Below are 17,341 nucleotides of genomic sequence, written 5' to 3'. Positions count from 1 at the left end.
CAATGGTTTTCAGTCCCTCTGGGGAAGCCACCTAGATTCTTTGCTAGCTCTTGACTCTCAAAGGAGCCCACTGAGTGGACAGACACTCCAAAAACAGCGTTCAATATTCCTCATCCCTGCAGGAGAACTGGCTCCTGGAATCTTTCTTCCCAGTACCTGGCTCCTGGAGGATTACAAGAGGAACAGGAAGAATGATTATTTTACTGTTTTAGCATCATTTAAAACTTGCATCATTTTGGTACACATGGATAAAGTGAAGGACATGGGGAATATGTATTTGCTGTTACCAAGAGAAGAAACTGTAATCATAAAATTTTTCCAAAATCTCTCAGTTGCCCCTAATTCTCACTGCTTCTACCAAAAATCAGCTTGCTAAATTTCTAGATTACTACATTACATTTAATCTGAAAGGCCAAATTCATGGAAGATGCCTGAAGGTTACTCACCTAACCTTCCAGAACACACCCTTATCTGTCAATACTTCTGAATGCAAGGATCTACCAACTTTTGGTGTGGAGCTATTAAAAACATGGTAAGAAGGGCAAATCCTTATCTTGAATGGCACAGAGCAATAGAGAATTCACAGTAAGAGCAAAATATTCAGCCTAAGAATAACTAGAAGGCGACTGAACAACACCAACCAACCAACCAGTGGTAACCAAAACATAGAAAAGAGTGAGGGTGAGTTATAAAAGCCAGTATTTCATGCCATTCTCTGCACAGAGGGCAAGGATAGCCATGAAATGTAGAATGGTCTGAAGCTGCAGCTACACATACAGAAACCACACAGCAAAGGCAACTTTATTAATAGCAATGGCAAAACAATGAGAAGTAATTTCTTTGAGAAGTTTCTGAGACTACTCAGATGTCCAAACTTGTTCTGTGCCTTGAGATCAAGGTATCAGTGTGATTTGCAAGAGCTGACCTAGCTTTGAGCAGATCTCCTCAGAAACAGTAGAGTTATTTTCTTTTCAGCACAGGTTAACAGATACTGAGCCACCTGCAAAATAACCAAGAACTGCTCCTAAAGGACCTCTGCACTATTTCTCATCTATGAGTTAGGTCATGTGTTTCACCGGCCACCAATCTCAACTAAAAATACCAGGAACTTAGAAGACAAGGTTATTAAATATCAATGTTCAACCACTTGAGAAACGTATGTGGCAACTTTAGTAAAGTGAAATTGGAATGGAATACCCCAGAACGACACGTTGTACTTAACCTTTTCAACTGGTCCTTTCAGAGGGACACCAGGACCCTAGAAGAGCTGTATGGCCCTAGCACATGGTAGCCGTGTTTCCCTCTCCCAGTAGCAGCAAGGCACTGCCACAAAGCCCACAGTTCTCACATCCAAACACTGACTGCTGGGAAACAGCAAACACAGACTACCGTCAAAACCTCCATGTCCGCAAAATCTACACTGTACTTAAGTCAAAATCCTCTGTACTTAAGTCCCCACTTTCTGGCAAGAATGATTACATGAACATGATCACGTATGAAAGGATAAACATCTGTCCACACACTGAGCCTCCTGCCAACAGTCAGAAAAACTGACATATGTAACTGAGGAAAAAAAAAAAAGTTGAAGTACTATTTTAGCTGCATCCCTCCCGTACTGTAAGCCTTCGAAAGACATTCCTCAAAAATCACAAGTTTTCAACTTACAAAGTTTTCTCCACATAAAATAACACAGCATCAGTCATACATGGACAGAAATTTAACTCAGTCTAGAACATCTTTCGCCCCAAATCTTATTATGCAAGTGAGTAAATAAACAGCATGGCTGGTCCATTTCAATGCCACATAGCCAGAGCAATTCCAAGTCGGCATTCACGCCTTTCTTTTTTTTTTTTTAATTAAAGGAAAAAAATGAATCCCTCACAGTATCTATTGAGAAGATCACTCATGCAGTTTGTTCCCAACACTCATCAGTAATACATGCTAATTTCCAGCAGAGGTTCACTTTACACATCTGATATCACTGGGGATGGCTGAACCCAGGCCCACAGCTACATAATTAAATTCAGTGTTTCCATCTTAGAGCAAAGACCAGATTGACAGCACAGTGAAGCAAAAGCCCTTATCTACACAACTGATAAAGTAAGTATGCAAAAGCTCAAGAGGTTAGGGGATAGCCCAACCTCCCCCTCCCTCCTCAATCTCTGCCAATTTGGCACCAATTAGACCCCTAAGAACCAGATTCATATTCTCAGCTTACTTCATACTTCAACAGCTACAAATGTATCAGTGCCTTTAACCCAATGATACAAAACTGCAAGATTTCCTTGCTTGTTGTCTATTAAAAAACCAAGTGTCAAACTGATTCTTCCAACCACGTCTTGATGTTTCTCAAATAGCTGGTAATGATCACTGCCTGACTGCAACATTCATGACACCCTGCATTACCTTTTAAATAAACATGGCGTTCGCCAGCTCCAAAACTGACTTCACAGCCTCAGGACTTCATACTGTTGGTGGAATTCTAGTGTTATTTCTACCAGGTCTCCAACTTTCCAGAACTTGACTTTTACATTTAAAGTTATCAGCTCATGAAGAACAAACCTCTCTCTCAACAGATATTATACAGAAACAGTGTAAAAATTCATCATGCAAAATACAAACAGCTGTAAAAATTAAAGTATCAATTTTCGTGACAATACATAACTGCTCCCCAGAGTGTACATTTTGTTCATAATAAGCTGTAGATGTATGAAGAACTGAAATAGAAACTTCACATATTTTTCTCAGGAAGTTTTTCCCCAGCAGATTTTTGTCAGAATGTCTCCTGGTCTGTGTAACACCCTTTGCTTCCCAGTGTTCCATGCCTGCTACATTATTCAGCTGGTAGACCGGTGAATTATGAGGTTATGAATAACATGAGGTTCAGTATTTATATGAAGACTAGGTTGAAAATGGGATTTTTTTTTTGAAGAAATGCAAACCCACTTTGCTTCTCAACAAAAAAAAACAGAAGCACATGCTGAAATAGATGGGGAAGGATATGGGATAACATCTACCACCAGTGAAGAGCACTTGGAAGTTGTGCATTGGGTGGGGAAAAGTTGGGAAGGGCGGCAATCAGAAATGTTTTGGAAGAAGAAAACATTTTTTGGGGGTGAAAGTTAATTTTTACTTTGCCAATCACAATTTAAGTTAAATTCCAGTTTATTTTTCCTCATTTGGTTTATGATCTCATCTAGTCATCAAGGATGATTGATGATGTTTTAGGATTTGGGCCTTTGCCAGTTGCAAGTAAAAGGGAATTATTTATTTTTCTTCAGCACTATACTGCTGCCATTAACTGTATCCCACCCCTTTTTGTTTACAGCCTGTCACTGAAGCCACAGCTTTATTTTAATGTGGTGTAAGCTCTTGTCTGGGACTGATGTGTAAGTGATCTTGCAGAAGGCTTGCACAATGAGCATCACTTTGCACAGAAAGCATGCAACCTTTACTTCTGAAATGAATCCTACCACCACTCCAGACAAGGTTCTCTACTCCCATTTAAATACAGTCTTAAAAGCCATATTTGAGCAATGGGCACTATCATTTTCCTTGTGGTAAAACTACATTTATTTAATCCCTTTAAAAACAAACAAGAAAATGACTTTGACCTTTGCCTTGGTGCAAGGATTCTGATTTGAAATGTGTATTACATTTCTAACGCACTGTAACTGTGTCCAGCTGAACAGGGTCAGATTTATGGGCAGTTAGGAAAAAAGGAAACCAGAGCAATTTAGTTTTCATGTTTCTTGTACCAGCATTAAGTTTTACACTGAAATTCACACAGAATAATAAAACAAAGAGAAGGTAATTCAAAAAGGAGTGGCCTGCTAAAAACTGCATTAAACAAATAATATGGACTTTCTCACTTGAATTTTTTTCTGGTTTAAACTATTCAAAAATGTGTCTGTGAGTCCCCACTTTGGCTGTTCATAAGCCGCAGGGAGGTTTTTTTGCATGAACTCTTCAACCTGAGAGTTTTAGCAGAAAAGCTTCTTTACAAGGCTTAATTAAAAGCAGGTTTAAGTCGGGGCCCTCACTCACTCTGTTTTTTATTTTGGCCTTCTCTCTGTGTCAGAAGTCAAGTCCCCAAAGAGAAATGAAGTTCATTATTGAGTCAGGAGAATATTTTCTCCTTCATTCTAAGCCCAACCTAACATGTTTCAGGTTAGTTTGAGTTTGGCTTTAGGTATCTCCAAATGAGACTTTACAGTCTATGCAACTAAGGGTGAAATGTAAGAAGATGCTGATCACGATTTTTAACTTTGCCCTGCATAGTAAATAATGTGTGAAAAGCAGACTGCAATCTCCTTTGCATGCAATTGGTTTGGTGCAGGGAACTGTATATTCTAAACAGATGGTGTTCAGAATAAGTATACTTCACACCATGACAGGTTAACGATAAATGCAATGTCATCGTCATGAAGCATGGCAAAGAGTCATGCAGTCACCCTATAAAACGTATTGAGCAATGTACCAAACCAGAACCATCATGACAGAGCTGTAGGAAAACATTCAGCTTTTTCCAGAATGTTTTTAGTAGTAGTTCATTGGTGACTTGACAGTGGATACTATGCAGTTTTTAAGGCATACTCTCCTCAAAAGCAAGATTATATTCTAGCATGAGTAACTATATAAAAGAAATTTTGTATTCACTCCTAAAAATTAAGTGGTTTTCTTCCTGCTCTCTCTTTTTCCCACATTGTCTAGTCTAATGAAAGCGTCCATAAAGAGTTACGCATCCAGCATGGTCCACTGTGATTTCACCAGAACAAGGATACATGGTCATTCTGGTGCAGTGAACAAGGACCAACAGTCAAGCAATTAATCACTTTGCATAACATATTATGTTACCCTTGGTGGTTTTGTAACTGGACAGCAGGCACAGCCTAGTGCATCCTGTTTGTAACCAATAGCAGAAGCAGATGCAAGAGCATGATATTTGTCATAAACATTTCTAAGAACAAAAACATGGTGATGTTTTTCAAAAGGCCTTTAAATGTTCACCAGATGTGGAGCACATGTGGCCCTTGAATGTGAGAGAATAATGTGACAATAAAGTTGAATCAACACAACATGTGCCAGTAATCACACCAAGATGACATGCAAATGTTTAAAAATGAAAATATGTAAATTATTTTTAGTTCTTCAGGACAGAAAAGCAGATCACCTGGTCATCCATGAGTTGCTGTTTTCATCATCATTTGAGAGCCCATCTCCATGAAATACGTTGTTCCCTCTGTGAGACAGTGTCTACCTTTCATATCTTTACAAAGAAATTCCACTCCTGTTGCACTACTTAACTAAGAACAAGTAAAAGATTTAAAGGTATTCTCTGCCTCTACATGTTTTATGAAAATAAAAGTTACGAACAGCACATGCAGGAAAAGTATAAGGTAACTAGTGCCCAACAAGAGTGCTTTAGTGATGTCTTCGAACTGTGCATCCTCTTTTGACTTACAGAAGGGAAGCAGGATGAGAAAGGGCACACTAGTCCATGCTTATCTATACCTCTCTGAGTCCACCCATCAGACGCTAAAGAAATCATTCATTTTCCAGTAGCAATCACTTCTAATAGAAATCTTGCTCAGGATATGGATAAAACACAAATGCACACAGTGATAGTCTAGGAAACAATTTCATGGAGGCAACCAAACCATTTGCAGATGCTGACATTTGGAGCTCAAACAGATAGTCTTACACAGGTTGAATTCATACGGAAGTTTCATTCTGTGTAGCTGCAAAAAAAATGGGTGAAATCAGAACCCAAAGCAAAACACTGAAGCTTTACACCATGCTAAATAGACTTCTCCGCTATTACATCCCCTGAAACACATGGTGGTTTACCAATCTATGCGGCTGTTGACAATGCGTGTAGTCAGGCCCCTACCAATTAAATGTTGGCATATGTGCCTTCTGTACGTACAACCTCTTCTCTGCAATGAACAAGGAGATGAAACTAAACCAGTATGCAGACAATGCAAAACTTCACCTGTGTCAGTGACTGACATTCCCTTGAAGTAGCAGCAGCTTACATCTTTGTGTGGCTGTTGCCATCTCTGTAGATGCAATGAAAAGATGTAATGAACCATTTCCCTTCTACAGCAGTTAGATTCTCAAATGGCCTTTTTTTCCAGGGGACACAGGAGAAGAAGCATCAATTTTCCAGTAATTCTGGCAAGCTTGGAGAAACAGTAGATAAGAGGACAGAGAAGGTGCTACCTGAGCAATCCTAACGCTTTCCAGAACTACTGTGGAATAAGGGCTAGTGAGTGTTCTGCATTGATTCCTTGAGTACCAACCAGGTTTTGAGTAGCTCCAGAAATGAAATAACCTGGACAGAAAATCCATCTATAGTCTGGGGAAAAACCTACACAGAGGGGATGCAGGATAATTCAGTTAAGACAAGTGAGAAGGCTGAGAGCTCTTCACTTGGCTTTTGGTACATGAACATATATTTTCGAAATGTATACATGTGTATTACGTAGTTACACTTGGAAGACTTGCACCCAGGTAAGCCTACTGTCCATTACAAATAACAAACTTTAGCCAGTGGTACATGATAGCAAGTATTATCTTTTTAATGTTCATTTTTGTTTTATTCTGCAAGTAGAGACTTTCAGTTTTCTCACAGCTGTATCTGTTAAACAGATATAAGAATGAATGCTTTTTAAAAATGTACTTTCAAAATCAAACAGAATCAAACCAAATCAAGCCAGTGAGAGCTTGATCACCAGAAACATCATAGCCATTTAAAAACTATCTGTTAATAAAAAGGTGGTTGAGGACGCATGCCAGTCTCTCTTGGGGACCCTTTATTTTAACCACACTCTGATCCTACTGACTGAAAAACATTATTCTGAGCAGATACATTTAACACCTTCAGCATTTGAAAATCTCACTTAATACAGTGCCTACAACTTCCCAGCTTGCTCCTGCATTGCTGAAGAATACTGGGCTAAGAAATTCAGAGGAAACTAGAGATATTTTTTAAAATTTAAAGAAAATGTTCTTTATTTTTATTAGAGAAGAACCCTTCCTTCTCCATTCAGGAAAGGCAGCACTATTATGTGAACGTGAGATGAAACTGTGGACTATGTCTGAATAATTTGCTGCCTACAACTTAGCAGCTATTTCACTTTCCCTAGACTTGGGGATGGGGAGGGAAGAAATACTAGAAGAGAAACTGCTGGATAGAATCAAATCATACTTAAAGAGTTTCTCATCTCTGGGCCATTACCTTTTCTTCTTCTCTTACAAATGCTCTCATTAAAAAGAATTTGAAACCTTTCCCATCCCCGGGCAAAGACCCAGACTATCATTTATTACTTATCCATTACCTACATTTTACTCTCCTGAAGGATGAGCCTACATGCACCCGACAGTCGTGCTGAATGGCACTGGTTTATGGACCAAACCATTTATTTACTGTAACTACAACCATATGTTTTAACCTGCTAAAAATGATGAAATACTTCCCATCAATAGTCCAAGTTAGATTTCTATACTGCATTGCCTAATGTGAACATACAACATTTCTGTACTTCAAACAAACAGAGTGTGAGGAGGTGAAGAGCAGTTAAATATATTCATGCCTTATTAGACACAGCTGCACAAACGGGCCATCATATTTCATTAGAAAATACTGTACAAGTGTTACTTGTGCGTGGTACCCTTCGTTTCTGCAGGCAACATGACTACTTTGAATTACAGGAACACTCACAGAACCATATGCTATTTGTTTAAAGGCATACAAAGGGAAACACCCTGGGACAGGGTGGTGCAGGGTGGGACATCCAGAGAGAAATGTCATTTTTTCCTCCTGTGCCTACTACATTTTAATTAACAAAGCATTTTTATAGGATACATGAAAGAGTAAACACAGAGAAAATTACACTACAGAAGCCTCAGACTGTGTAAATCCAGGTCACTTCTAGGTATGGAGCAAGTATTTCCTTTTGCTTTCTGGAGGGAGGATGAGGACAAATGACCTGGGACACCACAGCCAGCAGGCAGCTTCCAGCATAAACCCACTTTTGTCAGCCCTATAGTATGCTGCCTTTCATGTTCTTGTACCCAAATATGGTGCCATGGGGTAAAACAGGCAGGCTTCCAACGAGGTATCACCTTAGCTCGAGAAAGTTCCTAGAGAAACTCAATAGCAATAAAAGGTAACTCAGCTGAAGAGGCATGAACTGGAGAAAATCTAAAGAAAATAAACCACTAGAAGAAATCTCTCCATTTCCCAAGAAAAACATGTAGAAGACACCTACTAGGACTGTTTGTCTGTTACACATACCTTTGGAATAGCAGAGGCAGTAGTAACCACTTTGATTAATTCCTAATACTTTATACTTCTCCGAGTGGGAAGAGTTAGTTACAAGTTTGTTCAAGCAGAAGTAACTGGTCATCTCCAAGGGGATGCAAGGCAGTAAGTACTATACTGGCAGATCTCTGACAAGACAGCTTTGATTCTAAAACCGATTCTTCATGACCTATTGCAGAGGTAAAATTCCAATGAGATTTTGTTGGCTGAGCCAGCACGTTGCCTTTCTCACAACACATGCTCTTCTAACCTAGACAAAGAGAGCTGAGCCTGCCTTCTTCACTGGAAGTGAGCAAATGATATCAGCAAGCCTACATTTGCAAATAATTATGATTTATGACAAAATCTACCATGGCTCCATAACTGGACTGAGCTGCAATCAACTTGTTGTGTTGGACTATCTCTTCGTGCAGCTCTTTGTGTAGCTTCCTTTGAGCGTGGAGTTTTTCACTGAAAACATGGCCAACAACCGTGCAGAGTTTTGCAAGTTCTCTAACTCATTGCAGGTTCAATTCCATCAGGTAAACCATAAAATCCTAAGTGATGAAACATAACTCCTAGACCACCCCAATCTTGGCTGGTCTGACAACTTGGAAAACTAACACCACCTTGTTTTCCATCAAGCAGGCAAAATCGAATTAAGAATATACCTACCTTCCTACTGAAAATAATGGGTTTGGGAAAAATACTAGCCTCAGAGTCTGAGCACAGCTGCTTCTTCAAAGAGCTCCATGACCAAGAACAGATGATGCAGACAGAGATAGAGCTGTGATTTGAAGGCAGCAGCCATAAAGCCACGTTTCCACAAGCATGCCAAGACTTGCCAAAGTTGTTTTTGTTTTTTTTTGTTGGGGCAAAAATCCCATTGCATATTCTGCGACACATGAGGCAAACAGAGGCGAGGCTTACAGCTAGGGATCAGTACATTGCCAACTGGACTATCAGCTTTCCAGGTTGGGGCTCACTAATGCCCAGACAACCTAGACTGTGGGAAAAAGTTAGGTGTGCACCTGTATGTCTGTGCTTGCACCATGTGCCCAGAAATGGCAGTGATCCGAGGAAGCACGTGTGCCACTGGAAAGGGAACTATGTAATTTGTTAAGGTGGGGGAGACAGAGGGAATGCAACATGGCAGCCCCACTGTTAATTTTGGATATTGCCCACAGTAAAGTTTTCATTAATTCTGAGCTGTGTTGTTTCTCTGCTTTCTCTTTGCCAGTCTGTAGGAAATAATCAAATACATCCTCCAAAAAATAAGGAAAACTAAGCCGACAGACTCACATAATCACACTCAAAACCGGATATACAGCCCTGGCACCACCAAATTGGTTTGCAGATAAGAGATTTGATAGGTCATTTACTGACTTTGAGCTAATCACCACAATGATAAGCAATTCCTCTGAGTAAAGCTCTCACGAGATGCTTGTGCTTTGTGCTGTTGATTTAATTATTATTACAACAGTATGTAGAATCTTACCTAGAGACAATACATGGACTGTAAATATAAGGCAATACTGATTTTCTTAAAGACTAATATAATTAGTCTCCATTCATACACCACAATAACACACAATTAAGACCAAACCAATGAGCTTATTAGTAGAGACTTAAACACCACAATAACACCCTTCATTCAGGATTCAAACACTTGCCAATTAACTTGTCAATCTGAATGCTGATGAATGGGCATCGCTAATAGGATTTCTGTTATTAAGAGGCAAAAACTGACTAAGGGAATCTGCACTCCTGCACTGCTTACCTATCACCACAGAAGCCACACCTAAAAAAGGCACTCCTTACAGGTCCCTCAAAATATAAGATGCTGCTGCCAAGAGTGCGTGAATCCTCCACTTTGACAGATCTGAAATCACGTATGCCATTTTTCTGCAGGTTAGTAAGTCAAGAGATCTGCTCAGTCCATTGGAGACATTTATGATGCTTTCGGAAGATTTAAAGAAATATTTTACATATGACTCAGCCTGCCCTGTGTAAGTAATAGCAGAAGACAATTTTTTTGGTGAGGGTGGCAACAGTCTCCTTAAGTAGGAGAAACCGGAAAGCAGATCCTGTCACTAATGTAAATCGGGTAGTACAGAACACTATCAGTGGAGCAACACATACAGCAAGGAAAGGGCTTACTGGGAGTACAGATGACAGAGGCTTTGCCTCTTGGAGCACAATTACCTGTTTAAGAGCAAATGTGACTCAATCAATATTGTCAATATTGTGCCTCTCTGCAACTACCACATGTATACTGACAGCAGAGTGAGAGCACTGATTAATGCTATTTTTTACAGCAAGTAAGCAATTAATCCCACATTTTAAGGAGAAAAGTGACAGAGAAAGAATGGCAAGCGACAGGCAGAGCCATAGCTCAGCACAGGGCTGGTGAAGGACTGGCTATCACTGATCACAAGTGTCCATATAAAGCTGAAAATCATGCTGCCCTTCTGCAATATGTGCTAACAAGATATCAACTGTCGTGTAATCTCAACATGCATCTCGAAAGAAACTGCTAGGAAAGCTATTAATTGTTTAAAATTCCAACAAAATAATCTGTGTGTATGCAAAGGGGGTGGCAGTGGTTTTTTGCTCCAAAAAGCTGGTTTCCATTACAATCATTTATATGTTAGGATTCTTTTATTTTACAGCAAGTACTTTGGTTTTGTATACAGAACATTAATTTAAAAGTTCCCATTGACTTAATATATTTAGCCTCTTCTTCCCACAAGGCTTTTAAGTTTTATTGATATGGACATTTGTTCACTCAAAAAAGCCATTTCTTTATTAAGTCCTCATTTTAGGGGCTCTACACGACCCTTATCTGGATACAAAATATTAGCTCTTCCAGAAGATGAAGGAGGGAGGTCTGCTTTTTAAACGAGAACCATCACGGCAATACTTTACAATTTTTCAGACCAAACACAAGCATATTTCTTTGACAGGAATACAGAAAGATCCCCTTAACTCCCGTGTGATACAGTAACCAGACTTGAGATATTTTAACCCCTTGACAGACAGAGTTGAAAAAACTTACAATAATTTTCTTTCAACAGATTAATAAATTGACAGTAGAAATAGTTTCTATTCACTCCCAAAGGATTTACCTCAGATTAAAACAATGTTAAACCAATCCCTACTTATATTTTACTTTGCTTTCAAATTAGTCTGATGAGCATCCTACTCACAGAAAATTAGCTTCACTAGAAGAATTATATATACACGTTTATAGAGTAGAAGAGTTTATACACACACATATCTTCTTTCCTGGGCTAGACTAGTTGGAATATCTGTCATGTCAAGCCTGGGAAATGCTCCATTACCTAGTAGCCTGAGAACATGGAATATGAATTGTAACCAACAAGCTCCTCCTCTGCAACCAAAACAGCTCATCACTTACAGAAATTTAATCCACTGTTTTTACCTGTACTGCTGTAGCACCAAGGTGTCCCCAGCATTTCAGGGCTCTGTTTTATAGAAATGTACAGAAAACACACAAACACAAAGGTAAGAGGCATGGAGCAAGTAAAATAAATGAACTAAGACCATACACGGGCAGGTGACAAGAAGCAACATTATGTCAGGACTTGTATAGACCAGTTTTTAGGCAAGTTCATGAAATCTAACATAAATTTTATGTAGAATAAATACTTGCAAAGTTAAAAATACCAAATGTAAAAAATCCAAATGGGTTTACAGGTGTACATGTTCTGGCAACATGTTCTGACTCTCAGTTTAAATGAAGCAAATCTCCCAAATAGGTGGTTAAATAAAAATTTACTGTAATTACTGAATTATAAATATTATAGTATTTTAAATATTAAATTTGCAAGCTTAAGCAAGTGATTGCTTGCAGGACTATTTTCTCTCCAGAAATCATCAACAAATTACATTTCACTCTCTTGCTGTGTAAGACAAAACAGAGTCGTAGAACGGTGTGGGTTGGAAAGGAACTTAAGATCACCTAGTTCCAACCCCCTCTGACACAGGCAGGGATGCCTCACCCTAGACCATGTTGCCCAAGTCTCTGTACAGTCTGCAATCTTATCCAAAAGGTACCAGATTTCAGAGGACGACCTTTGCAATCAACATGATACCAAGCAAGACTCCCACCGAGACAATTCATTCCATGTGTAACTTCATATTAAAAAGCAATTGATCTAATTTCAAGATCAAGATTTTATGTAAATCTCTAATTACAGGCAGTTATCATGGGTATTCTTTCCAAATCCTGTTGCAATAACTTTTCTAAAAGCATTATTTAAGAACATTGTAGGCCACCAAAAAGACAATTTATTGCACTGAGCTGAGCTATATAATGATAAATTACATGTAGACTAAAGCAATATAAATAATAATAACAAGGAATGCAACTTATCTTAATCTATTCTATGTAGAAATAAAGGTCTCACTACAGCTGAGCAATGAATTATTCTTGCAAAACTGCTCCAAAAGCTTCTCTGCTTTCCCACTGCTTTGTATCTAAGAGCTTGCTTCAGCAACCCTGATGCCTATGCTTAAGCTTTTGGTTTATACCAGTTTACAATAAATGTCACCTCGTAACTACTGTACCCTGCAGAAAAGTTGAGAAGTCTGAGAACTACACTGAGTTCTAGGCAGTGAAAGTCTGCAGGCTGGTGTCTTACAGTTTCCAAATTTATTGGCATGGGATCCTGTGCAGGCATGCATATGTGAACAACGCCTACCGTATTATGCAATGGCCAAAAGTGCAAATAAATAATCATGTCATCCTTGATTCAGTAATAAGCTGTGCGTACCCTGTGTTTGTAAAAATGGTAGAGAATCACAGCACAGGATGGAATGGTTACCAGCACCCTGGCTATTATATCTTGCTACTGAAAACACTAACTAGAATGACAAATACTCAGCTGTCTTGCAGTTTTTCCACTTCTTTTTTTGAGTTTGCACTCTAATATTCATAGGAGAAAGAATGATGTCATTTTATTAACCTTATAACAGCTTTCTGCCAACAGAAAAACAAAAACATTGGAATGACCATTTGGCGTGAAGTTTCTGTTTCTCTTAAAAACATGCCTGTATTTTCTGTTGCTCGAGACACTAAGGGCAAAAAAAAAAAATCTGTCTTCTGACAAATTTTACAGCACTGAAATGAAAAAACAGATACAAAATAAAACACAATTCAGCTAATTAGTATTTGGAAATGTAAACATGAAAATAGTGTATGGTCTGGAGCTCTTCATGTATGTACGTGTAGCATCCAACCTGAGGAGTTTCAGAGCAGTACCCTTCACAGAGCAACTGCACTTTCTCTTGGGGCACATTATACCCCAATCACACTTTCTACTGCTGTTGGGTACTTTAAAATTGAATTTGTAGGCAGAAATCCCTGCTCAGTGAATATACGAGTAGTATGTGTTAAAAACGACAAAAATATATTTTTCTCTCATGGTGTCACATTTTGTTTAAATTCTGAAGAGAGCTCCTCCTCTTGTGCTTTTGTATTTCATAGGCCTCTACTGCTTAATAAGCCTCCACGAAAGATACAGATTTTTAATTATGGTAAGAATAGTGGAAGTAGGCTGCTTTCTACATTTACTATGCCATTTTTAGAACTGAGTACCTGCAACATCAGCTGAAAGGAATGAATCACGGAAAAGAAAAAGCAAAATGGAAGAGGTTATTCAATGTAAGAGTTAGACTAAAGGCTTCATGTCAACAACATGGTTTTTCTGAAAAGAACAAAGTAGACTAAGCTGAGAATCGTAAGACCCAACAGAGAGATCCAGTAATTAGAAATTCCAAAACTGGGTCGATTGTTTTGGGGGGAAATCTGAGAATTCTTACACCACCTGTTTATACTGGGTTATCTCCTTGGCATCAGCTGAGTCTGACATGCATCCACCAGTAAAAAAATACAGAATTCCTACATTGTCCGAATCTAATATTACTCCCAGTAGATCTTTTACAAACAGTTGTCTTCTATGTGGCTCCAGTACAAGATAGTAACAACACTATTTTCTTGTTGAAACAATTTTTATTGAGGATTTTTTAAGATTTATTGTTGTAAAATATTGAAATGCAACAATTACGCTAAAGAATTTCTCAGAAGTACTGCTGAAATACCATAGCATCAAATTTAGTGCAGTGCTATGTAGCAACCATTCATAACGTAATTCCTAGCTGTTGTTTTTAAATAGAAGTATCTCCAATGTCTTCAGGGTCTCTCAGTATTGTTTTGCTCTCCCTACAAACTCCTGTCAACAGAACAGAGACATGCCATGTGCTCAGAAGCAGATATTGCATGTCAAACTCTGTTTTCAAAATAGAATCAGTAAGAGGATACATGCTGTACAGATTGTGTAATTCAAAATAACAGTTGTTTGAACTACTGAAAATGAGTATGTGCTTAAGGAACAGTTACAAATGTTAGTCTAGAAAGTTTGTTTTGGCTAACACATTTTACCTTAATATGATGGGTGGAAGGCAGCGGGTATAATCGTAGATGGCTTTGGATTATGAGAGTGCTTGTTATACATTTCTTTTTTATAAAATATATAGCTTGGTTGTTTTTTACCTCCATTTTTCCACTCCCTGATGATTTATGACATGGCATTTATATAGGCAGTTGTGTGTTGTGAAAACAATGCTGAGCTTGCAGCTTTATTTTAATTCTAAAGCTGAACTGTTTTTAAGATGGAACTTAACCAGCTTCTGAGAAGAGTTATGTGACACGAGTCACTGCAGGAGAAAGAATTGTCAGTGCCATGCTCTACAGTGGAGATAAACCAACAAAATGGCTGCAATGAGTTCTTTTACCTGAGATGTGTTTTTTCTTAACTAAAGAAGCCTGCCTATGTAATTCTAAAATATTTCAGTCTTGCCAAGAGAGAACAGCTTTTTAAATTAATGTAGTCAAGAGCTCACTACTCCTCAAGCTTTGTGTTTCTTAGCCCCCCCCGCCTCAGCCCCAAGTCACAGAAATTTATTGACTACAAAGTTATGAAGTACGGGCTGAGTCTTCTCAAAGGACCACAGATTATATCCTGCTGCCATAGATCATGAAGAGAGTTGGGTTGCTGGTTTGTTTTCAACATCTACACAAAGACAGCTAATTTTTACAGAAGTAGTATCTTATTTTAGTTGAGGTCCATACTATACACTTCGCTCATTTAAGGCTGACTAACTTCATTAGAAGTTACTTTATAAAAAGACTTGCATTTTGCTACGATTTCAGATGGTTCTTCTAAAAGCAACACGATGGCAAAAGAGAAAGCACAGGGGAGAAAGGTTTGAGCTTTTCCTAAATTTCAGCAGAAATTAACTTCTCCTTTTTTTCATATGTCTCCAAAGGTTAGTAGGATAAGAGATCAATATACCACTAACTTCATTTCCTGAGAGAAATCCAAGTGTGATACAAAAATAGTATGTAAATACTACTGTGGTCACCAACAGGATGCTGTAAAAAATGTGGTGGTGGGAAAAACTGAGGGTAGATAACAGCTGTGAGCAAGAGAAACCTCACTCTCTTGGTGCATGGAATTTCCTACTACACTTTCACCTATTCAGCAAATTACACAAGTTTTACACTCACATAGTAACAAAATCCTCTCTGTATTTGATTCAGCTCATTACCTCAAGAAGCATCTTCAGAATGATGATGATGAAGATGATAATAATAATGATAATAACGATAATAATATCCAATGTGAAAAGTTATCACCTTGAAAATTCATACAGATGTAAAACCATAATACAATTATTTATGTACTTCACTTTTAATGCTTACCGTTTAGTTTATAAACTTTTTCTTAGACAAAACCATAAAAGACTATGTAGGTTCCCATTCCTTTTACCAGTTTGTCAATAAGAAACAGCTTCTTAACAAGACATTCAATACACTTCTTCATAAAAATTGAAGCTACAGCACCCAATGGGAATTCAGAAATTAAATAAACCATTTTTTACTTAGGTCAAACAAATTCACATAATATGTACCTGCAGAAGTAACCTCTCAAAGGCAAGGAAGTTGTCCCATTTGGAAGTCTGGGGGTGTTTCAAAGTCTGGATCATGGCCAGCACAAGCTGCAGAAGCCCACAATGGTTCTCCAATGCTTTGAGATTGTTTTTGAAAAGCTTAATGTATGAGCTGAGCTGTTCTGGGGTGACTCTGCCTGTGGAAAGGAAAACAGGATACAGCACTCACTGGAGGCAAATACAAACCTACATTTTTTTAATTATAGTGAATGGGTTACAGAGAGCTTTAGAGGCTTTCTCCACTATGGCCTAATCATTTAAGATAGGAAAATAATACTTGACGACTACTTCTAAGCAAGCTTTCTATTTTTATCAAAAGCGCAGTAGGAATTTGCAGGCCTTTTACCTTGCACCAAACCCACTCCCTCCAGTGCTTCATAATGGTGCATTTTTGATCAGTTTTGACCCAAAAAATAGAGATATTTTTATGATTCAAGGAACTGTTTTCTGGAGCTGTTCTTGGAAGGGACAGTTCCAAGGCGTGACTGTTCAGTTTCTAAGATGCAGTAAGTGTAGCATGATTTCACTCGTTATTTGAAACTAAACACCCCGGTACTCATATGCCCATAGATCTTGCCCTAATAGAAGAGCATGAAAGGAGTCATTCAGGCCACACAGACACTACAGAACTAGCAGTTAACAACAACATTAAGGTGCCAGTTAAACTGCTTGATCAATTTGTATTTTAGAAGTGATCTGTTCCAGGGAGGAAGGTCCATAGTACCTCATCTGCCCCAAGAAAATCCTCACAGGCAATCACACATGCCATCAACATGCAAGGAAAAATCGTGTCAAAACACCATCCTCATTGCAAGTCTGGACTGAAATCCAGTCTAGGGCTGGTTCCTGGCAGTCTTTGCCAGTTACAAGTCAACTTCCTCAAGCAAACGAGACCTAAAGAGCAAGGACATGTGAAAAGGAGTGAGGAAGATCCTTTAACTTAACCAGGACAAGCTTTGGTTCCAGGAAGGCAGTAGGCTGAGCTGATGCTAGGCG

At 38.6% G+C, this 17,341-nt stretch overlaps 1 protein-coding gene across 1 annotated transcript in view; it reads right to left on the bottom strand.

Annotated features, from left to right (window-relative positions):
• The window catches only part of SCFD2 (sec1 family domain containing 2), a 192,054-nt gene that overhangs the window by 122,348 nt on the left and 52,365 nt on the right, over positions 1–17,341 (bottom strand). Inside the window, exon 4 of the mRNA XM_062607120.1 lies at positions 16,307–16,482. Within this exon, the coding sequence (XP_062463104.1) occupies positions 16,307–16,482 (176 nt within the window). The remainder of the gene's footprint in view (positions 1–16,306; positions 16,483–17,341) is intronic.

Source organism: Pezoporus occidentalis, unplaced genomic scaffold (assembly GCF_034315485.1).
Source record: "Pezoporus occidentalis ecotype Australia unplaced genomic scaffold, CSIRO_AGI_Poc_V1 ctg1, whole genome shotgun sequence".
NCBI classification, from domain to species: Eukaryota; Metazoa; Chordata; class Aves; order Psittaciformes; family Psittacidae; genus Pezoporus; species Pezoporus occidentalis.
Note: the sequence above shows the minus strand (reverse complement) of the source record. Positions and strands in the feature narration are given on the sequence as shown.